Below are 24323 nucleotides of genomic sequence, written 5' to 3'. Positions count from 1 at the left end.
CATTATATTTGGTAGCATCGCCAATTTATGATATTAAAATGAACAGTATACAAACATTGTGCACATATGTCTGTTCTGAGCTTATGAAGTCTGTCGACAACACATATGCGTGGAACAAGGATTTAGATGTTTCAGCAGTTTGTTTTATACAACTTGAAGTTTAATGAAATAAAATCAGTAGAATATGCATGATTTTCATCAAATGATACAATAATATCAACCTAAAGTGCAAAAAAACTAAAACGTATTGTACCGTATTGAGACCCAACAATGAGCAAAGCAAACACCAATCGAAATTAACTTAGATATCAGATAAGATCGATACATATATATAGGGCAACTATAACAATATTGAGCAGAGCTCACAAATTAATGCCTTTTACCCTATTTCAACAGATTGGTAACATCTGTTTTCCAATGGGAAACCTCATAATCCATTTAGATTTTAAAACAGAGGTTCACAATGCCATATGGTACTAATATTTTGAGTTAGTTTTATTGAATTCTAATCTTATGTTTAGTTGATTAAGTAAGGAAGGACAAACAGACAGACGGACGGACGAAAAAATCACTATAAACCTCCATTTCGTGGTGTGACTACATAGTAAGTAAAAGCAAAATATTTGAAAGAAAAACAAAAGTGAAAAATATTTTTTTCAAGATTATTAATGTTGGCAGAACACAAAACCAATTACACAGAACTATGTTTTAAGTGATTGTTATTGTTATTGTAACCTCTGTTCAATGTTATCATAGATAACATATTTTAAATTCGTTTTGTAAGTTTTGTTGCTATTTTTTAACCTGAGCTTATGTAGCTGCTCTTCATATAAACAACGCGGTGGTCTCGTGTTTGCCTTAGATGACATATATTGTGGATTGTCGTGGTTAAAACTCTGGCCCAGTCAAACTGAAGACTTTTGAATTGTATTTACTGCTTCTCAACTAATAAAATTGAGAATGGAAACGGGGAAGGTGTATAAGATTTAGAGACAACCCGACTAAAGAGCAGAAAACAGCACAGGGCCACCAATCGGTCTTAAAACACATTGAGAAAACAGCCCAGGGCCACCAATGGGTCTTAAAACACATTGAGAAAATCCCGCACCCGGAGATTGGCTTTATCTGGCCCCTAAAAAATAATATATACTAGTTCAGGGAAAACTAAACTAAACTAAACTAACACTAAACTCCGAAACATATAAATGAACCAAAATTAAAAAAAAAACGCAATGACTAACAAAGACCAGAGGTTTTAATTACGCGGCATTTCGGAAAAAAAATCAGAATGTGAACACGTTCAACTCCGACTCAGTATGTCTGTATAGTACATATCAATATATACAGAAAGTATTTGCGCCATTCAGTCACCAATTTATCTGTCATTGACGCAGTCAATTCATTATTCAAGATTATACTTTAAATTTTCTGGACCATGATTTGATTTTGATTTTTGGTGTTTTAACGCCACTTTTAAGCACCGCTTTTGGGCTATTTGGTGGCGGCCAGTTTTTATTGGTGGAGGAAGCCAAAGTGCCCGGAGAAAACCACCGACCTTCGATAGGAAAATTCTGGACCATATAATATCTATATATAAATAAGGAGGTATGGTATAATTGTCAATGAAACAACTATCCAACAGATCCCATAGAGTGTGGATGTAAGCAAGATGTTTGAGTGTATGTCTGTGTGTGTGTAATTGTGAAAGGGAAAAGGGCCATATGAAATTTCCAATGCGCTCGGGTCGTTTCATAATTTTAGGTGTTACAAATTGTTTCATTTTTTTTTATGTATGTGATATTGTTTATGCTGTTATTTAAATTTTCTTAATCACTAACATAAGAGCGATGTCAAAAACCAGTATGTAAAAGTTGTTGATATAAATGGCCCCGGTCCACCTTCGTAAATAAGTATAGGTTTTTCCTTGTCCCAAATCAGCCAGCGTTAAACTTTAATCCATGTTTTCTTTTCAACTTAGTAAATGGAATATCAATAAAGATTCGTACTTTTAAATTTTTAATCCATTAAAAATACAAATGCAAACATGTTTCTCTCAAAGTAAAATGTTGTGAAATGTATGTCGTATTCAAAATGAGACTATTACACACACTCTAGTGATATACTATAATATGTTTGAGATAAATTATACATAATTATCATAACTTAAAAAATAAATAAATAGAAAATAAATTATTCTACAATTACGTTTGGTCAACCATGTACACAATCTATTTATAAAAGCACATTCACACATAAAATTACACTACCAAATAAGGTTACTTTTGATAAAATAATTCATGGAAACATTGCTACTTAGAATGAAATGTTTTTAATAAAACTTTCCTAAGCCCCTTCTCTCCCCTCCATTTTCTTATCCGTTCTTTACTGAGCAAAAGAAAATTTCAAGTGGGTAACGATGCTATTTTTCTAAAATTGTTTTGAAATCAAGCGAGTTTTATTTGTATTATCATTTTGTCTACGGGTAGAGTACGTCCATCAAGCTTCCATTACAATCAGCCCTTTGATGAGTTTTTTTTTAAACAGAACGATAACTACCATCTTCTCACCACACATCGACAGCAGTCATTGGTTCAGAGTAATAACTGATTTTCTTACGTGTTAAAGTTTATAAAACAAACAAAATAATTTAGGAAAGCAGAGTTTATATAAGATGATAGTGCTGTACAGTAAATTGTGCGGATTCTTAATATGAGACAAAATAAAAAGCCTTTTCCTAATTTTTTCTCTTTTATTTTGGCAAGGATAGATGGAGCCGTGGTCTCTATCATTTATTTGCTGTCTTAATTTTTTTCTCATGAAGAAAAGCAGAAAATCATAAAGGATCTTTATAGACTTTTGTCATATATGTGTACGGTATGTCAAAATTAAATTAACTTAAGTGTTTATTTATCATAATCATTAGATTTAAATCTTTAAACTTTTTCAATTCTGTATGAATTTAAACCAATCCTGACAAGTTTGATAACTTTTGATAAACCCTACGCTGATTAGATATGTCTCGTGTGTATTTTTACCACCATATCTGTCCGGAAACATTGCACGCGGCATTTTTCCATTATCAAATAATAACAGAAAAAGATTCTACCACTTTACCCTGTTGATTGCAATATTTATCCACTCCCTATAGTTCCATTGTTGAATTTTATAGGTTTTCTTTGAGGTCACAGTCGACACAACATGTTTTAGGAAGCAAGTAGGGGGAATTTCCATGCACGAAAGGTTTTTAGTGTTTATCGTTATTTTAGCCCCAAAATATAATTAAGCTCTGCAATTTATTGGATTGTACCCTAATAAAATATCAATATTTAGTAGGAATAGCATTGTACTATAGGACCTTGAATTCCTAATTCAATTATTGTGACGCCTATAGCCGGTTACGAATGTGCAAATATTTTGAAAAAAGAAGATCTAAACATCATTTATGCTTCCGTTCACAGTAAAATTATCCATTGTACATTTAGTTATTCTATTGTCATATTAAGTTTGGCACAGACATTACTTTGATTTAAAGAATACTTAAATTAATAATATATGCAGAAAGTGAATGCATTAAAGAATTTGGCACAATTTAATATTTACAATAAAGGCACACGTAAAAATATTGCATTTTGAATGCATATGAAACTTAATTAAATAATAGGAAGACATAAAATAGCAGATTTTTTTTTTGTGTAATATTTGTTCCCCTGTAATGAAATTGTTTTCTATAATTAATATTCTTCTGTTTCTTCTGCTTCTTCGCCTTCATCGGTGGACTCGACACCAACTTCTTCATAATCTTTCTCCAAAGCTGCCATGTCTTCTCTAGCTTCAGAGAATTCACCTTCCTCCATTCCTTCAAAAGTTTATTAAATTGATAATTTAATGTCTATCATGATTAATACTATCAAAATATATTTCCTCTTCTACCCTTTTTATGTTTGTGAGGGTCTAGCGCATAACAATGGCAGTAGACATATCCGGTATATTTGTAGATAATTTTAAAGAAGTTTTTGAATTTATAGATGTTCTACATGTATTCGTTACTGCATCCAACTAGACTGTTAATGAACTCAGAAAAAAGATACCATCTGGTCACGCAATACTATTAGTATATATTGAATAAAGTAAATTCGAGTATCTCCTCTTTTACATATTCTAACGAGATAATGTTCCTGTATACAAATCTTAGGGTAGTGTTCTACAGCTGTGTAAAGTTTCAACAACGTCCGTCAAGTGGTAAAGGAGAAGTTGCCTTTACCAGGAACATGGACAGACAGGCGAACGGACACTTGTGCCACTTGTACCAATTAATTCATTCTAACACATTGTATTAATTTTTATTCACACCAGTCGACAATACTCGTAATCACTTTCATTCGAGACCGAAAGATTAGGATGCCAAAAAACGATATATTTACAAGTGTCAATACCAAAAAAACGGCCTAAATAATAAAGCAGCTAAAATCTTCTGCTAAATGTTGAGCTGCATGTTAGTTTTTGTACAATGACATAATTCATAAACTTATAAAGTAACGATGAATCATTTTAATCATACGTTTACCGATTTATCATTAAAGGTTGGAATCCAAAGTTTGCGGAAGATTATTGGAGATTACATAAGTGTTGTTGATAATTACCTGTCAAAGGGCGACAAGTCAAATTTTAAATTTGAAAGTTCGCACGACAAATAGTAATATTCTTTGAAAATGACTGCATAAAAATAATTCGAAATGCTATTTTTATAAAATACCTTCATGATATAAATTGGCAAATTGTATACCTATCGACCGGGATGAAGGGCTTGAAATATTAACTGCCACTGGAAAATGAAGGTGCGTAGGATAATGACAGACATTTTTCTATTGAGATGTTGCAAGGTTTTTAAATTAACGTACATAGAGCTTAGCATTCTCCCCACACGAAGCATCGGATTTTAAGTCCCCAAACTTCCGTGACCGCCAAACGGAAGCCCTATTTTTGCAATGGTTTTACTTCGTTAAGTCATGGATTCATTTGTACTCCGGTTGGGTAAAACAAAAGATAGCATGTCGGACTATAGCAGGTATCTAAAATTTAAATTAACATATCGTCCTGAATATGCATTAAATATTCACTCCTGGACGTCATGCATTCACCAATCACTAATGTTCTTGAATTTAAAGACAATTTTATTATAACAGGGAATAAGATGTACAAAATCCGGTTCTATATTCATGTATATGACTCCAAAGACACCTGTATGACAGAATTTCGGTTGAAATCTGGATAAACAAAAATGATAGTCAACTCTCTATCGAACTCCCGAATTTGTGTTTGTCATATGGACGAATCGAGTAATAACACCAGAGCTGAAAGTATCTTTTATATATATTGCTTCAAAAAGACGTTCCGAGATTTAGTCTTATAAAGTTATATCAAAACAATTTGCAGAAAACATTTGAGTTCATGCGTTGGTAAATCTTTCTAGTTTGCTGTTGTTTGAAAATAAAAATAGTTAACATACGTGTTTAAATAAACAAGGAATTTCATTAGAAGTAATATCAAGAATTAAACATACCTTCACCAACATACCAATGGACAAAAGCTCTCTTTGCATACATCAGGTCAAATTTGTGGTCCAATCTCGCCCACGCCTCGGCTATGGCAGTGGTGTTGCTCAACATACAGACGGCTCTTTGTACCTGAGCTAAATCTCCACCTTTCAAAGAGATCGTCACTCAAAAAATTAATTCATGCATAGAAATAGAGAGACTAAAAAATAAAAAGCCTTTTCAGGCTAATAGATCAGCATTGGTGATTTATGTATTTGTGATACTATAAAATGCAGGTTGTCAAAAAAATTTCAACAATTTTTTTTGAAAAGATTGGTTTTCTAGTTCTCAATATAATAGACGATTTTATATTTGTCATTTTCGGGGCCTTCTATAGTTTATTATGTCGTATGGGTTTTGCTCATTGTTGAAGACTGTACAGTGACCTATATTTGTTAGCTTATACGTCATTTTGTCTCTGATGGAGAGATGTCTCATTGGCAATTATTCCTCATTTTATTTTTAATGGTGATAAATTGCACAGGCATTTTTGTCAGATCTTTTTACTTATACCTTTGTAGATAAAAAAAAAATGAGACAAGTGCTGTGACAAATTAGGCTCCAGAAATGTAATATTTCTTTTTCTAGTGAAATCAGAATCTCAATGGAATCAATGTTATACAAAAAAGTTATTCGAACAAAAATTCTTTATATTACCTGGTACAGTGGTCGGTGGCTGATAGTTGATTCCTACTTTAAAACCAGTTGGGCACCAGTCTACAAACTGAATTGATCGTTTGGTTTTAATTGTAGCAATGGCGGCATTTACGTCTTTTGGTACGACGTCACCACGGTATAACATACAACATGCCATATATTTCCCATGACGTGGATCACATTTTACCATTTGATTGCATGGCTCGAAACAGGCATTAGTTATCTCTGATACCGACATAGCTTCATGGTATGCCTTTTCAGCTGCAAAAAATTAGATGGCATAACAACGAAACATTCATTGGGTATATAAAATGTGTCCTTTATTAGAAATTATACCATGCAAATAAAGGAATACATATTAATTTTATTTTCAAATCATAAAAATCGACATAGCTTGGACGCAGACAGCGAAGAAGACACCAATAATTGACTGCTGTTTGAGTGGAAACTTAAATACATTTCTAGATTTGATATAAATATGAACGCTACTTTCTACTTGACCGACACGCTGAAACGGTTTATTAACATTCTAAGGTAACAAGAAGCGATGTCCATCCATACCGATTATTTTACATTAAATTCTATCACCCGGCCGCGGATCGAACACATGACCTCCCGTACCCGAGGCCAGAACCGTATAGCAAAATCACCAAGTCGGTTACAGTGATAACATAATATATTGCTGGTTCAAATCCATTCAAAAGTACAGCAATTATAATCTGCCATACGTTATAGTAAACACTGTTCTTATATTGTACTGTTACACCGCTGTCTCAGGTTAGGGGAGGGTTGGCGCCTTCAAACTAGTTTAACCCCGTCACATTTTGTATGTGCCCATCCCAAGTCAGGAGCCTGTAATTCAGTGGTTGTCGTTTGTTGCTGTATATCATATTTGTTTTTCGTTCATTATTTTGTACAGAAATCAGGCCGTTAGTGTTCTCGTTTGAATTATTTTACATTTGTCATTTTGGGGCCTATTATAGCTGACTATGCGATATGGATTTTGCTCATTGTTAAAGACCGTACGGTGATATATAGATGATAAGGTCTCTGGTGGAAAGTTGTCTCATTGGCAATTATACCACATCTTCTTATTTTATATATAAGGCGGTCAGACATACCCCTATGAAATGATAAGCCAAGGCGGCGAACCTCTTTTGTAGTTGTCTTTTTAGCTGTAATATAGTATATAAAATAACACATTGCTGAGATGGTGACAGAGCAGATTGTTACCTCGAGCAAAGAATTTTCAACTGCTGCAAAGCCAAGATTGACAATGCCTTTTCGAGGGGTAACAATCTGCTCTATCACCGTCTCAACTATGTGTTATTTAATTTATAATACTGAATGTTCTGTTATTATTGTCTATTAACATTCAAATTCAAAGTAATAAAATATGACGTCTTGTACATAACATCCATCCGTATCTAATAAAGCGCACTGTTGATCAAGGGTCTCTGTAAAGGGTAATGGAGTTTTTGCCGTGGGATAGAGTAAATTATCTCCCTCGACCAATCAAAATCTGGCATTTTGACATGCATGGTAATGATATAAATTGTTTATTGACCTTAAAGAACATAGCTTTAAAGTCGGACCGTTAGTTGTCTCTGTTAAATATATTTACAATATGACTGGAGGAATTATAACATGCGCTTTTCTAATTTTTGAGACTGTAACTATGCTGACCTTTTTGTTGCTATTATGACTTTTGTTTATTTAAGTTTACTGTCCCATCGATCTGTAAGTCTCCTTTTGATTTTGGCTCAAATTTAAAGGTTAACATATGGTCTTCAACAACAGACATGCGATTTTAATACTGCATTGTAGCTAACAATTCAAGCAAAATATTTCAGCTGACTTATATAATTATTTACTGAAGAATTACCTGATATGATTGGTGCATAGGTAACCAATGGGAAATGGATACGTGGATAAGGCACTAAATTGGTCTGAAATTCAGTCAAGTCAACATTGAGAGCACCATCAAAACGTAAAGACGCAGTAATTGAGGAGACTATTTGTCCAATAAGTCTGTTGAGGTTAGTATAGGACGGTCGTTCTATATCAAGATTTCTTCGGCATATGTCATATATTGCCTCGTTATCAACCATGAATGCGCAATCGGAATGTTCCAATGTTGTATGAGTGGTCAAAATGGCGTTATATGGTTCTACAACGGCTGTAGAAATCTGCAAATAAAACATAGAAATACTTCTAATATAAAGTAACACGTTTTCTGTTTTAAAAAGGACTAGCCATTATTTTCTTTAAACTATCAATCACCAATTGCAAATGTAATTTACATTCGTCAAATCTGTAAATAAACCTTTGCGAATAATTTCTTTATTTATATGATCTGAAGCATAGCATTTTATTTGAAACAGTCGAAAAGAAACAAAACACTAATTAATTCGTTCAAATGTGCATATTTCGAACATGTTGCTTATATGAGCTGTATAGTTCGGAATTGTCATGCATGATACATTTTATATATTTTTCAATAACGCATTAATAAATACCTGTGGAGCTGGATATACAGCAAACTCAAGCTTAGATTTCTTTCCATAATCAACAGACAGGCGTTCCATCAACAAGGAGGAGAAACCACTTCCGGTACCGCCACCGAAACTATGGAAGACTAAAAAACCTTGTAATCCAGTACACATGTCAGCCTAAAGAGAAAAAAGAAAAGTTAAAACAAAGTTGTTTACGTGCCATTTATAAATGGAAGTAGTTTTTGTGGCTTAACAAATATTATATAAAACTAAACAAAACACTTAAAATATGCAATTACATAGTAACCTACGTGAACATTACGAAATGTCTGTCCTCAGTTTTTACATTTTGTGTAAAAAATGCTGATGAAAGGAGCCAACATGTCTCCGTGCGTTGGATTTATTATTTGAAATCATTTCATTTTTTTTATATTCGGCAAAAGTCGTAAAGCTGTTTGTATCTTTGGTATCTTAATATAAACTTTCTCAAGTTTTCTACTTAATTTTACAATATAATTCATCATTTTCTACTATACATTATATATATATCTTTTCTTGAATCCTTTCACATTATGTAATGCTGCTATCATATATTAGCAACCTTTGCAGGTTTTTGCAATCATATATTAAAGAAAACACGACTAAATTATCAAAGATCTTCCATAGAGTCATCGGTGTTATGATAAGACATTAAAATCAAAACAAGGAATAATTTCTTTCTACTTGGTTGCTTTAGGAACATCGTACAACTCTTTTTCAAGATAGTGTTATTAATCAAACATTAAGTAAAACATGTATTAATAGAAAAGTCTGTATAACACATTAGTTTGATTATCTATCTGTCTGATTTTTAACAATTTCTAAAACAAATATAATCATATACACAACAGTCAGTTTACCAACTTGATGGCATAATGTTGTAATTTTCAAAGCTATGAATCATTGCCAAACTGATGATTGATTGTTGTTTGCTTAACGATCAGTGGAAAATATTACATGAATATTCAGAACGTTTATTGAAACGACCCAGTTGGTATATTGGTATTAAGATATTGTTAACTGGATATTCCCCGATCGGGGGCCAGACCTGTACTTAAAAACCCCTTACAACAACTATCTGAAGTGTCCTTAGAGGGCCTGTTGCAAGACAAAAAATACCTGCTCCTATCCAACATACCTTTTTTTTAAACACAGTCCAAATTTCCCGCCCTTCAACCCGTTCGACCAACATTGAAGAACCCACTTCTTTCATTTAGTGATCATTTTGTATGGAGTATCTTCAAGAGACGTTATGCGAACAATCAATCAATCGACCAATCATTGTCCAGTTATATTTGAGTTAAATTTTGAATGTCTAACACGGACATCTCAACTGGAAAAGTACCATCTTCCCGTTTGCGGACTTTAAAAATTGAACTGACATTAGAAATAAGTCATTGTCATTTTTTTCCATAACGAGTGTTTTGTTGTCTCCTTTGAGTGTATATCGCAGCAATATATACTCAAAAATATATATTTGGTAGGATATTGAGTCTACTTACCATTTTTCGTATTTTATCTAGCACCAAATCAACAATTTCTTTGCCGACGGTATAGTGTCCCCTGGCATAATTATTAGCAGCATCTTCTTTGCCACTAATCAATTGTTCTGGGTGGAAAAGTTCTCTGTATGAACCTGTACGCACTTCATCTACAATTTAGTCCAATAATACATTTTTATACTGGGTAGTCGAAAAAGCGTTCCTTTTTATTTCGTTCTGAGTCGACTCGATCAATGCAATTCGTATGCAAACCATGTAACACGCACCGAAGGTAAAACACAAATTGTAAAGATAATTTGTTTAAGCAATAGATATAAAAGCTTCATAGTCATACAAGATTTAATAACAGCCAAAGAGATCATCCAACTATCAGTGAGATATTCTAACCTGCTTTTATCTGATAATTTACCGAAATATACAGAAAAAGTCATTAGCAATGACGATGTATTGATAACAGGGCGACTGACAACTTCAGGCACCAACAGTTTACAACGTAGCGATACAGTTGTCGACAAATGATCATGTGTAGTAAACCAAATTAAAACTATAGTTTTTGTTGCATTTACATAAGGGGAGCTTAAGGAGTATTTGATTATATGTTGCCTAGGATGTAAGTCAAGACAAATTACAATCGACGTTACAGTTCAGTGTACAGTATAACATAGGAAAAAAACATTTAGAATGCACAGTACTACATAAGCAGCCTAGAAAGTTGGGTGAATTTCTTTTTTTTATAAAGAATATACATAAAATAAACTTCATTACAATGTTGTCTTTAATTTTAGCCGACGTTTAAAACATTGTATAATGAGTGGGGCCAAACATAGTCTTTTTAGTTAGGTATGCAAAAAAAAAAATGTGCATCATCTACACATTTCTCTTATAACAGTTATACTAGGACAAATATACATACCTACAACACTTGGTTCAAGATCAACATATATAGCTCTTGGTACATGTTTTCCATGGCTGGTTTCGTTGAAAAATGTGTTGTATGACTCGTCCCCGCTCGACATAATTGCCTTTTCATCTTGCATGGTTCCATTAGGCTGGATGTTGTGTTCCAAGCAATAGAGTTCCCAGCATGCATTGCCAATTTGGACGCCTGCCTGACCAACATGGATTGATATACACTCTCTCTGAAAAAGATAGACTGCGATAAGATTTCTATTGTTACGACTGCAAATATCAAAACGTACTGTCTTTCTTCTTTTTTTTTATTATCTTCTTACAGTACAGTACTTTGTATGTACTATGGTAACGATCTTACAAAAATAAAATTTCACCGTAATTTGGAATTCACGTTTAGACGTCATGTCGAAACCATAGCAAAATTTCAGTGCAGCGATATTTGCAATTACTGTACGGATAGGAAATTATGCTCGAGGAAAAAACAAAAATATTACGCAACCAAAACATCTGTCTGTAAAATCTATAAACGAATCATCTGGCATCCGTTGTCACTTTATTGAAATTGATCTCCTGTCTAACTCAGCAGTCGACAGAACGTGCCTGGCGCGTGGAACATACATTTCACAGCTCTTGAAACGCTCTTCTGATGATTTCATGATAATGCATAAGCAAGTCCAAAATACAATAACATTACAATAATTATAGTTACAACTTAAAATTATGGCTCTTGTAATTAAGTGTTTTATGCTATCGTTATAAAAAATGCATATCAAAAGGAAGCGATTAGTAATGTTTACTTAGGCAGGTTTTTGTCCATCGTTATACTTGATAGTGATATAGTATGACTCACAGATTCATAGCAATTATAATTTTCTCTGTATTTTTAGAATAAAAGCTTGTTGTTCAAAAAAACATGTCAATCTGGTCTTGACTTTCTTTCACCATGCAGAGTGCAAACTACGTGTTAAATGCGGGATACCTGAGAATAAGATCATATATGACTCAATTGTGCAGATGAGTTTTCTCATCCGGGATTATCTACTTGATTGCCGATATGTGAAATGTATGCACGGAATGAGAATTAACTATATTCGGCTGTTTTCTGCTCTTTGGTTGGGTTGTTGTCTCTTTGACACATTCCCCATTTCCATTCTCAATTTTATCTGTTGACATATGCATATATATAATAGAGCTCGATTTGACGTTAACTTATTCTAAAAACTTTACAAAAAAGCTGATGTGAGTATCCTCAAATGGGAGGCAACATAAAACACAATAAAACCAAACAGGAAATTCAATTTAATCTGATTGTGAGAATAATTTGCCATGGTAAACATCTACTTATTTTTATGTACAGTTCAATGGTATTTTCAAACGTGGTTTAATGCAGCAAAATGATCTGAAGCGTTTGTGTGAATCTCCTGTATAAATATTTTTACAGACGTTAATTCCCTTTGTATTTTTATAGATTGTTTACTTAAGATATTTTTCCTATATAATTAGAATTACATTTGAGCGCAAGAAAATCTCTATGTGAATCGGCTGAAGGTTACCTCGGCTGAATCCCGGGGTCGAAGTTCAACATGTCAACGGAAATTTTTGCGTGTGCTTGCGTTGCTTTAGATCGAGGCCACAGCTTTTCAACCAATCGGGGAATGTTTACTTGGGGCATACATCTATTTTTACTGCAGGTTTCGACATGTTTAAATCGGGATTATAGAAAAATGGAATGTTGTTGGTAGATACAAAACAGAAAATGATGAACACTTTTAGCAAAAGATAAATTGGATCGGGGGTCTGTGAATTCACATTATTTGTACAACTCTCCTTACTCTTGGGAAGCGTGTGCTTTACATCGAGGCTTGCGTTGCTTTACATCGAGGCTTGCCTTGCTTTACATCGACGCCATAGTAGTTCAACCAATCGGGGAATGTTTATTTGGGGCATACATCTATTTTTACTGCAGGTTTTGGCATATTTTAATCGAAATTAGAGAAAAATGGAATGATGTTAGGAGATATAAAACAGAAAATGATAAATATTTTTAGCAAAAGATGAATTGGATCGGGGTTCTGTGTATTCACATTATTTGTACAACTCTCCTTACTGATGGCAAAAAATGGAATTTCCGTGACCTAAATGGTTCGCGAAAATTAATATTTTTATATATATATAGTAATAAATGCATTATTTTCACACACATGCCGTAAACTGATAATATTATTATGTACATGAACAGTTGTTTCTCAGACATCATCTTTGACGGGAATAGATCCATTTAGAATTCTTATCTTTTCTGTTTAATATACATATTGCTGTTGTCTATCATGAGATTGGAAGAAACAGACAGGTATTATCTTTCGATGACTTTCACATATACACATAGATATCATTTTTCATATGCATTCGGATACATTTGGCTATCATGTTCATTTGTATAAATTATCTAAAACAACTGCGATTTATGTATTGAAATCAATTTGGTTTAAATATACTCCTGACCAAAATGGCAGTCAAAGTCTGTCTATGCGTCAGTTGAGATATTTATTTTATTCCTATCTTATTGAACACATCTTTTGAATGCATGTTGGAATTCTTTACCAACACTCTCATGATATTGTTTTTTTTAAATTACACCATACAATGTGCTACTTTAGTTCAAATCAAATATATAATACCTAGATCTAGAAAAAGAGCTATTTATTAGCAGGACTGTGTAGTTCTCTAACGGAATTGCATCCCGTGAACCCTGAGAACTAAAGCACAGGCGCTTGGGGGCATTGGCCTCCCTTTTTCTTTTTTTTTTCGGGGTTTATTATTATTCTTTTTTGCAAATTAATATTTCTTTGGTTTTTCAATCTATTTTCATGAATTATGTGTTCTTTACCTTACCCATACTATCTTACAATAACAATAGTTAATACGTGATGCTTATCTATTATTTGTTCCATGGTAAGAACAAGAAGACATTTAATAAGTAAAAAAAGTTGCAATACCAAGGAAATATAAATTACTAAAGAAAATTAAACAAAGGGGGATCCATGCCCCAAGCGCCTTTGTACTAATATAAAAATAAGGAGATGAGGTATGATTGCCAATGAGACAACTATCCACCAAAGTTCAAATAAAGTGGATGTAATCAATTATAGGCAACCGTACGGCCTTCAACAATGAGAAAAACCAATACAGTATAGTCGGCTATAATAGGCCCGACATGAAAAATATGAAACAATTCAATTGAGAAAACTAACAGCCTAATTTATAACAAAACAATTTCCGAAAAACAAATATGACAGACATAACCCAACGACAACAACTGAACTACAGGCTCCTGACTTGGGACAGGCACATAAAGAATGTGGCGGGGTTAAACATGTTTGTGAGCGCTCAACCCTCCCCTAACCCGGGACAGTGGTGTAACAGCACAACATAAGAACAAACTATAAAAATCAGTTGAAAAAGACACTAATATTTCACATGTAAAAGATATATTTTCTGTGTGTAAAAACACTTTCGGATTATTTGCTTATCAACGTTACATATACTAGAGAAACTTATAAAACAAAGGTATGCCAGTTTCGCCTTCCTTTAATTGATATTTTATAACAACAAAAGCGAATCGTTTGCCAGGTTTTAGAAAATACATCAATTTTATACATGTCAGTTCAGAAAAATGGTTGCTGCACCAAAAAAGATAAATCAAAACCGATAGTTTGTAGAGAATAAGAGAAAACGATTCTGACAAGTCTGAAATTATCTTGATTGATTGAATGATTCATGCAGTTTACTTGTTAAGTTGAATAAAATCATAAAAAAAGAAGGTATCGTTATCAATATATAAGTATTTATAGAATTTGAAAATTTCTTAATAAAATAGCAGTATGTTAAAACATTTTCATCCTTCGTTCTAAATAAATGGACACATTATGCTGACTCCGAGCCCAATCAGTCTTTGACATGTTTTATTCCTTAATGTCGTATCCTTAGCTGAGAAACAGCATATACAAATTTTAAGGTCTTTGATTGGACCTGACCTGGGATTGTACCAACTCCTTCACTTCTGTATTCTTTAATTTTTTAGGCCATTTTTCTTAAATCTTTATACTTTTTGCCCATTATTCTCTATTTCTTTATATTTTAGCACCTCATTATTCTCTATTTTTTATATTTTTTGCCAATTATTCTCTATGGTGTAAACCCCCATCCACACCCTCATACTTCAATAGCCCAAAATGTTCATAAAAAAATATAATAATCAAAAAGGTTAGAATTTTCAATTTTGTCTCTCAATCTAAAGATAGGTTTTAAAAAGTACTTATGTAAAAATCATGCCAGGTGTATGATATAATACAGGTGATGAATGCTCCCCTATTAGTCTAGAAGAAAATAGGAAATAAAATGATGAATTTAGGCAATAAAATAAAACGAAATAAATAGGGAATGTGTCCATAGGACACAGATGATGCACCCGCTTGCATATAACGTTATAAAGTGATATAACTCAAGAACTGTACAAGTGACGCCACCAAAATTCAAACTTGATATGTGTTTTGTGGTAATAAGCATTGTGTATAAGTTTCATAACATTTGGTTGAGGCAAACTAAAGTTAGAGAACGGAAACCAATTTTGGGACGTACGGACGTACAGACGGACAAGGGTAAAACTTAATGCCCCATCCGCTACGGCGGGGCACTTAAAAGGTAAATTAAAAATAACTCTCAATTTACATTATAAGTTAAAGTTGTACTTTCTTGTTTTCCTCTTTCTTGCTGTAGTCTGAGATAAAAAACAACTCACAATAATATTGTTCTGATTTTCAAAAATCAAGAAAATAGAGTTTTTATTGTGACAAATTTATATGTAAAGCAAATGAATGTTCTAAATCCTTATTTTGTTTCAAAGGATAAAAACTCGACACTGATGAGTAGTTTGATAGGCCAAGTTAATGAACAAAAATGATAGTAAGGTTAATAAAATGTTCCACAGGGCGCAGCTAAATACAACCGCAGAGGTCGAAACCTGAACGGTTGGGGCAGGTATGGACACAGCATTCAAGCTTGATACAGCTTTGAATTTGGATTGTGATTAAATATTTGACACATCATAGTTTTCTGACACAGAATGAATGGGGTCTAAGAAAGTAAACATTTTAAATTGGACATAATGTCATATCTACCTATTATGGTCTAATATCCAAAATCTAAATACATGGTTAGATTCAGCATATCAAAGAACCCCAAGAATTCAATATTTGATGAAATCAAACATAGTTTAATTTTGAACCTATTGGACCTCAATGTCGACCAATCCAAAAACCAAATTCTAAATACACGGTTAGATTCAGCATTTTAAAGAACCCCAAGAATTCAAGACTGTTAATTAAACCCCATTTAAATTGGTCAAGAAATAAAGCAATTTATACATATAGTATTGGAGAAAGAATTGTTATTGGCCTCTTTTTGGCCCCTTATTCCTAAACGGTCAGGGCCATAACCCCCAAAATCAATCCCAACCTTCATCTTTTGGTATGGAACCTTGTAGTACAATTTCATAGAGATCCATAGACTAACACTCAAGTTCTTGTCCGGAAACCAGAAAATCCTTGTTTTTGGTCCTTTTTTGGCTTCTAATTCCTAAACGGTTTGGACCATAACCCAAAAAATCAATCCCAACTTTCCTTTTGAGATATGGAACCTTTTGGTACAATTTCATAGAGATCCATACTCTTATACACAAAAAATTGTTCTGAAACAAGAAAAATGCTTGTTATTGGCCCGTAATTCCTTAACAGTTAGGATAATAACCCCCAAAATCAATCCCAACCTTCCTTTTGCGATATGAAACCTTGTTGTTTACCTATAATCAAGTTATTGTATGGAAACCAAATGTCTTTGGACGACGACGACGACGATATTGCTCTACCATTATACAGCCGCAAAAATTTTGCGGTCGTATAAAAAATGAAGCCACTGAAATTATTGGTATGTTTAGTTTATGATTGCCTTTTATATTGTGTTTCTGTCTTGCTGGTTTGCTGATAGTTTTGAAAATTCTATTTGATGCGAAACGAATTGTAAAAAAAAAGATGACAGACACGGCCTTACAGCTACAGTTAGTTTAAAAATTGATTGACTGTTTATCCCTTCCTTAAAAAAAGAAACATTAAAATGAAATGGCACATTTAGAAATTAAAATGGCATAAAAGTAAGTAAAGTAAAGCAACTCAATTTGCACCTGGAGTCATTAAAAGTAATGGATATCATACTTTATCCTAACATAAGATCAAATTCCTGTGAGTACATCCTTTTAAATTATGAGGCAATCATTTTGCAATTACCATGATATCGTGTTGGAACTAAGTTATATCCCGTCGGGCTAACAGCCTCGTGGGTATATATAATACTTATACATTACAGTTCATAAAATCAGTAATTTTACATGGCTATATTGTAATTATAAACGCAATATCCTCAAGGCTGTCTACTTGCATCTTTTACACAACTAAGAAATGATGTAAAACTGGCAAGTAAATTAAATGAAATGCGAATGCTACAATGTGTTAAATCTGTTGTAGAATTCTAAACATCAATATAATTACTGATATTAGTCAGAATTAATGATGAAAGTTGAGGAAAACTGCAGTATACCCAGAAGCGAAAAATTGTGTGATAGTATTGACTCAGAAAACGTACTAAGTGTTTCTGTGAAGAATTAACGGTGCAGTAGATGTATATATCTCCCTCGAGTGTTTCTTGCCTATCTAGTTAATGTATGGTATATATGCTGCAAGTGCTAGTAAAAGAAGATCTGGGATAAAAGTTATTGAGATTGCAATCCAATGTAAAGTACATCAAGATCAAATGCATCATATGCGATTCCCTCTTTCTCACGCTTTATTCGGTTAAATTTACAGAGGCTCAGGTTCGAGGGCACAGGTCCGTTGTTATTATGCTGAATGCGGCTATATGGGTTTCCGATCTGTCGAGGGAGTAAAACGATTTTGGACGTCAATATTTGATCAAAGATAAATTGCAATTGGTTTTATCTCTGAAATCTGAGACCAATTGATAATGTACTATTCCCAGCTAATCACGAATAATGGCCCGAAAAGAAGGCAAAACTTATTTTTGTATTATATTATAAAACAAAAAGGTTTAAAAACGTTCTTAAATTTCATTTTTGCCTTCGGGTTGTCTAGAATCATGAACTTAATAATCAGCTTTTTGAATGAATCAGATAAGTAAAAAACTGTTGTTTTCAAAGCTGCATATCAACTGCCTGCGTGGGATCGTGTTTGGATTCTTGATTCGAGAAGGGCGAGAAATTGTTAGTTTGGTCCCCAATTGGATCTATTCAACATTTCAAAATTAATGTTTGCATACCCTTTTTTCTAACTGTAATACACAAAGAATTTAACAACTACTGCCATACTTTATCGTGTTGGACAGTCCCTGCAGTTTCCATCTCCCCCAATCGAGTTTTGTAGTATCAATCTTATAAGTACTTGTTACATTTGTGAAATAAATGTACAACTACTTATATTTTCAGCAGAATGCGACTTCACGCTGCAAGTTCCAAGGTTTCAAAAAATATTTATAAACCATTTTACGCTGCAAAAATTAATCGCTTTTACAGACATTATTAGATAACGCTTCTTTTTTCATCCATCTTCTTTGTGTCCTTGTGTGTTGCACACTCACTGCTAAATCAATTGATGTGCTGTTACAGAATACACAATTACAAGATACCGAAATTGATTTAATGCACTATTATTGCAGACGTTTAACAATCTTAGCTTTCTAAAAAAGCGGTTCGTCTGGCTTGTAATTATAACGTATTAAAAGTAAGAGTAGGAAAAAATAGTATAAACGTTTTTCACTGTAAATATTAGAGAAGGGCACACTCATTACAATATCTGGTGATTCTTATACACAAGTTACAATACATAAAGCGACATTTCTTTTAAAAAAATCAGTGTACCAGAAATAGTTTGAATCCCAGCATTAAGTATTTTATAAGGATTAAACAACAATCAATAAGCTCTCATTTCAAAGTGTAATGTCCGTTGACTGTACAGATCATTGTTCGCAAAATGGATGACAAAGACACAAATTTTAAACACAAAATAACACATATAGGAAGACATTGGAAGACAGACATAATAAGAATTCAATAGAAGTGTTGAATAAGTTTCCGGCTTCAGGGTTTCAGAAAAGTAGGATCCCTAGGGTTGACTGGGGCGCAGAAATATGGTCATCCCTGAGTTTTCTTCCGATCGTCAGTAAAACGGTTGCCAAAGTGGGGCCAGCTGTTTGACTGTGCAGGATGTATTTATTCGCAACCACGTCCGGTTAGAATGGAGACGTTAAATCTGATGCCTCCAGTCAAGAGATTGCCACGTTCTCTGAACGTTAAGAATCCTTGCAACAACTCTTTGAGTTGTCTGTAGAAGGTCTGTTGCAAAACTACGTTTCTGTCCATATCCAAAATACCTGTATTTTCCAATGACTTTCTTAATTTATCTCCCTTTATCCCGGTCGACCTACCTATTGTATTTACTGTTAATTTGTTCTCGCCCTGAACATGCATGTACTACTTGTAAGCAGATAACAATCAATCAATCAGAAAAATAGTTTCGTCTTTCGCCACATTCTCTGATTGTTCAATAATAAAAAGCTCTTAAAACACGCAATGTAATGCGAACAGAGATCAATTAAGAACCAATTATTTTTTTATCAATTGATAATTGTTTTCAAATGGTTATAATAATTGAATCAGATCTCGAATAGTGGATAAAACTCATGGTGTGCTCATATAGTTTCTAGATTGTGTCTGTTTTTATGGGCTCATGCAGTTTCTATACTGTGTAATAATGGGCTCATGATGTTCCTTGATTGGTTCAATATTGGATCATGTAGTTCCTAGATTGGTTTATTATAGACTCGGCAAGTTTCTAGATTGGTTCATTATGGGCTCATGTAGTTCCTAGATTGTGTCATTATTGGCTCGTGTTTTTGCTAGATTGGTACAGTATGGGCTCATGTAGTTCCTAGATTTTGTCAATATAGGATCATGTAGTTCTTAGATTGTATCATTATGGGCTCATGTAGTTCCTAGACTTTGCCATTATGTGCTCATGTATTTCCTATACTGTATCATTGTGGGCTCATGATATTACTTTATTGTGTCATTATGGACACATAATTTATATGTATATATATATATGCATGCAGTTCCTAGATTGTGTTATTATTGGCTCATGAAGTTCCTGGATTGTGTCATTATGGGTTGATGTATTTCCTAGATTGTCTTATTATGGACTCATGCGTAGTTCCAAGATTGTCGAACATTCTACTGATCATTTCTCTATCGTGCACTTAAAGAGATATACTGACTACAAATTAAAATTGACACCTCTTATCTGAAGAAAGTAAAACTATCTATGTTATCATTTCAGCAGAACAGATGTTTGTAAACTACATCTAAAAAAAACATTATTGCAATCAGATGTTACTCTGATGATAAATCAGCACGAAGGAATTATTACAAGTTCAGATGTGGGCAAGTTTCATGTGTTTCATTTGTTTGCAGATAAAATTTGTTCCTGTAATTTGAAATTAAGATTAATTTTTATATTCAAGGAAAGTCGAGTCGAAATATTTTGCCAATTTAACCAAGTGTGAATCAAGGGAGTAAAGGATGGCTCTCTTCCATTTTCTTTTACATTCTATTTCTTATACAATAATATAAAATTATTTGATTATACATTTTATATTGTCAAGGTCGTTTATTTTGGATTGAACGAAACACGTCGAAGAATTGTGTAAGAAAAGAAGGAAAATTCGCATTCAAACATTTAGGGGAGAAGGCAGTTAACAAGGGGGGATTGTTTTAATGGGATCAGTTATCCAATCTTAATAATTGGTATTTATCTTTTGCTAAATTATCTGAATTTGTATTTAGAGATCTTGATTTAGTAAGGGATGACTCTTCAATTTTCTTTTACACTCATTTTACCTTGCCAGGATAATTTATTTTGGATTGACCGTAAACATCAGGTCTATTGAAGAAAAGAATTATTGTAAGAAAATTAAGAAGTAAAATTCGCATTCGAACATATACGGAAAAGGCAATAAAGAGGGGGAGGGATTGTTCTAAAGGGATCAGTTATTCAATTTTAATAATTGTTATATAAAGAATGATATACAGGGATTTTTGGTGGTATCAATTGTTCTGTTGTGATTGTATAAGGGTTAACATGCTTATCAAATTTATAGTACCGATTGTCTGTTCATTATATATTACCTGGAATGTCAATCAAAATGGTTAATTATTAAATAAACATGTAAATTACGAGAAAATGTATTCCCTTACCATTTTTCTTTGTCTGATATGTTTCTGTGTCTCCTCTTTAAGATTAGCAGCACGTTGTAGCCGAGGCGAGTGAAGAACCACATACAACTAACGCACCTTTGTCTAGGATCTCCGTTTTACAATGCTGCTGATGATGTCATCAAAGCTGAATCATGATGATTTGCAGACGAGTGAAAGTTTTAGTGTAAAACTGGTATTTTCTGCACGTTAGTCACGATGCATAATCAATATGCAATATTTTGATTAGAATGTGCAATTGATATGATAGGAAATAATCTTTTCTGCAATCATACTTCCACGGCAACATATTATACCAGGTGCGAATCTAGGATATTTGAAAAGGGGGAAGCGCAATTCTATAAAACGGAAAATATTTGGCCGATTTTATGCTAAAATATGATATATTTTCCAATAAAAGTGTATATGGGTTACGTCCTCTACAGTCCCCTGAATATGCTTCTGTTTATAATCTGGTATCTATTTTATATCAAATACTGTACCAACAATATTTTTTTTTTAAATCAACACCTATCATTGTCTTTTGAAACATAACAAAAGGTTTAGGGGCACTTGGATCTATTGTGGTAGGGTGAGCAGTCAAGGCCCAAGACGACCTACCCTTATATATTTCAAATTTAGAAACGGTATAAGACATTACTATCTATTTCTTGATAAAACATTGTTATGTTACCATAATATAATTGAACAATGTAAATAGAATTGATAATAAAAATTGGAGTTATTTTTTTAAAGTTTGACATGTATCAGATATTATTAAGATTATTAAGATTAAGAGTAATTATATAATATCACTATATATATAGCCACTTGAAATGAGACATACAAAATGTTGTATGGTTAAAACCGAGGAGCGACCGACGTCTTAATGAAAATGTTTCCATTTGCTTTTCATTTTGCGAATGATTCAAATGCTTTGGCTTTATTAACTTTAAACCCCTTACATTCTTGGCGGAGTTGGAAACAAAAACTTTTCTTTCAAAGATAAAACTTCAAATTAAAAATTTTGTAGTTTATTCTGCTCTTTGGTCGGGTTGTTGTGTCTTTGACACATCCCCCATTTCCCTTCTCAATTTTATTCTAATTTACTTTGTCATTAATGTTTTATATTCTGAAAAAGAAGAAAATTCTTCTTAAAAAGCAGAAAATTCAACTTTCTTATTTGTATAAGAAAGTTTTCTCGTAGATTCGCATTGATATGCACACATATAGATAAACTTATATAATTGAAAGCAAGTTGAAACACCCATTACGCTCGGAGTCATATAGCCAAAAGGATGATGATGACTATGAAGATGATGTCCAGTGGCAAATATTACATGTACATGAGGACGATAAAATGTTAATGTGACATCAATATCAACCATGCTAAAGCCGACACCGTTAACCATAATTGAATTGTAGCGGGCTTGTTCACTGACTCCTTTGCTCCTACTTCTAAATTTCGTGTGCTAGCGGAGAATATCAATTTACAAGTCTTTGGTTTGATCCAGCCAGAGATCAAACCAACGACTCTCCACTAGAGGCGAGCCCGATACAACAAGACCATAGAGGTGTTTCCAAAATGATGAACGCTAATAATGAATCTGACACTGTTAAAATTCCGGCTAGGGTGTCGGTTCATAATTGTTAATATGTTACCGTCCTGTACATGTAATATTTGCCCCTGGACGTCATCATTCCTATTTCTATGTGTATAATAAATGAAGCTCTTGAATTTCGAATTCTTTGAACGGGGTTTACGGGATATATTGATAACTTGAAAACAGATTAATGGAAATATTTTTGGGGATGAGGAATGAAATTATAAGAATATGATGTATCAGATTGGATGCCCCTTAAAATAAATGCATTATCAAACTAATTTAATAACCTTAAATATATGGCAACATATGTTACGGATATAATAGTGACTAAAAGTCCATCTAAATAAATAAGATTCAAAGTTATCACATAGAAATTAAAAAAAGCAAATCTTTAATATATAAATTCACAGTGGTCTCCCTTATCATAGTTGATAATAAATTACCATTTAATTTGTTTTAAATGAGATAAGCAAAACATATAGATAGATGTATGTGTACTTATGATTAGAATTGTGCGCTAGAAATATCTACATATATTATAACTTTCGGAGCTCTAAAAGGATATTTTTTTTTAAAAAGGGTAAAATAATATATATAAGAAATTTTGAAGACGAGGTAAAATATGATGAATTAAAAACCAATTGTTCAGAGAACAATTGAAGGTCTTTCCACCCATAAAGATCTATTTTGATATGAAAATATTAAAATTTGGTTTAAAATGTCATTTCCAGCGTCAAATGATAGCTTATTGTACGTTGATTCCAAAAATATATGGTTTCTATACATTTTTTTTTAAATAAGGGAGATTATTTGTCACTTCCGGTTTGAAAAATGTCACTTCCGGTATAATTTGAATGTTTACTTGACACTGATTCCAAAAATATATGGTTCTTTATACTTTTTATATTAAATAAGTACAAAAAATAGCTACTTCCGGTTTACACATGGTCACTTCCGGTTGGATTTTCTAAGGTCAAATGGCTTGCAACCTAATGCAAAAAGTCCCATGGCTTTATCATGTTTACATATGAGGTAAAAGCAAAGGTCAAAATCTAGAACGTCAAATTTACCCATGACCTTGAGCTCAATTTCAAGGTCATTAACCAAGGACCTCAAATCAAAAGATCCTAGGTCTTAATTATATA

The 24323-nt window shown here is 33.0% G+C and overlaps 1 protein-coding gene across 2 annotated transcripts; it reads right to left on the bottom strand.

Annotated features, from left to right (window-relative positions):
* Positions 1–2003: 2003 nt before the first annotated feature.
* LOC127717320 (tubulin alpha-8 chain-like) lies at positions 2004–21760 on the bottom strand. 2 transcript variants are annotated; one of them, XM_052223063.1, is made up of 8 exons: positions 21575–21760; positions 11201–11426; positions 10288–10436; positions 8771–8923; positions 8137–8440; positions 6252–6512; positions 5561–5701; positions 2004–3856 (listed from the first exon to the last, which is right to left on the bottom strand). In XM_052223063.1, the coding sequence occupies exons 1-8, from the start codon at positions 21575–21577 to the stop codon at positions 3732–3734; spliced, it is 1362 nt and encodes a 453-aa protein (XP_052079023.1). In that variant the 5' UTR covers positions 21578–21760; the 3' UTR covers positions 2004–3731. The 2 variants fall into 2 exon arrangements, with proteins under 2 accessions (XP_052079023.1, XP_052079022.1); XM_052223062.1 differs by lacking the exon at positions 21575–21760 and adding an exon at positions 11574–11659.
* Positions 21761–24323: the final 2563 nt, after the last annotated feature.

The sequence above is a fragment of the Mytilus californianus genome, unplaced genomic scaffold (assembly GCF_021869535.1).
Source record: "Mytilus californianus isolate M0D057914Y unplaced genomic scaffold, xbMytCali1.0.p SCAF_1, whole genome shotgun sequence".
Taxonomy (NCBI): domain Eukaryota; kingdom Metazoa; phylum Mollusca; class Bivalvia; order Mytilida; family Mytilidae; genus Mytilus; species Mytilus californianus.
This window is presented reverse-complemented; position numbering and strand designations above follow the sequence as displayed.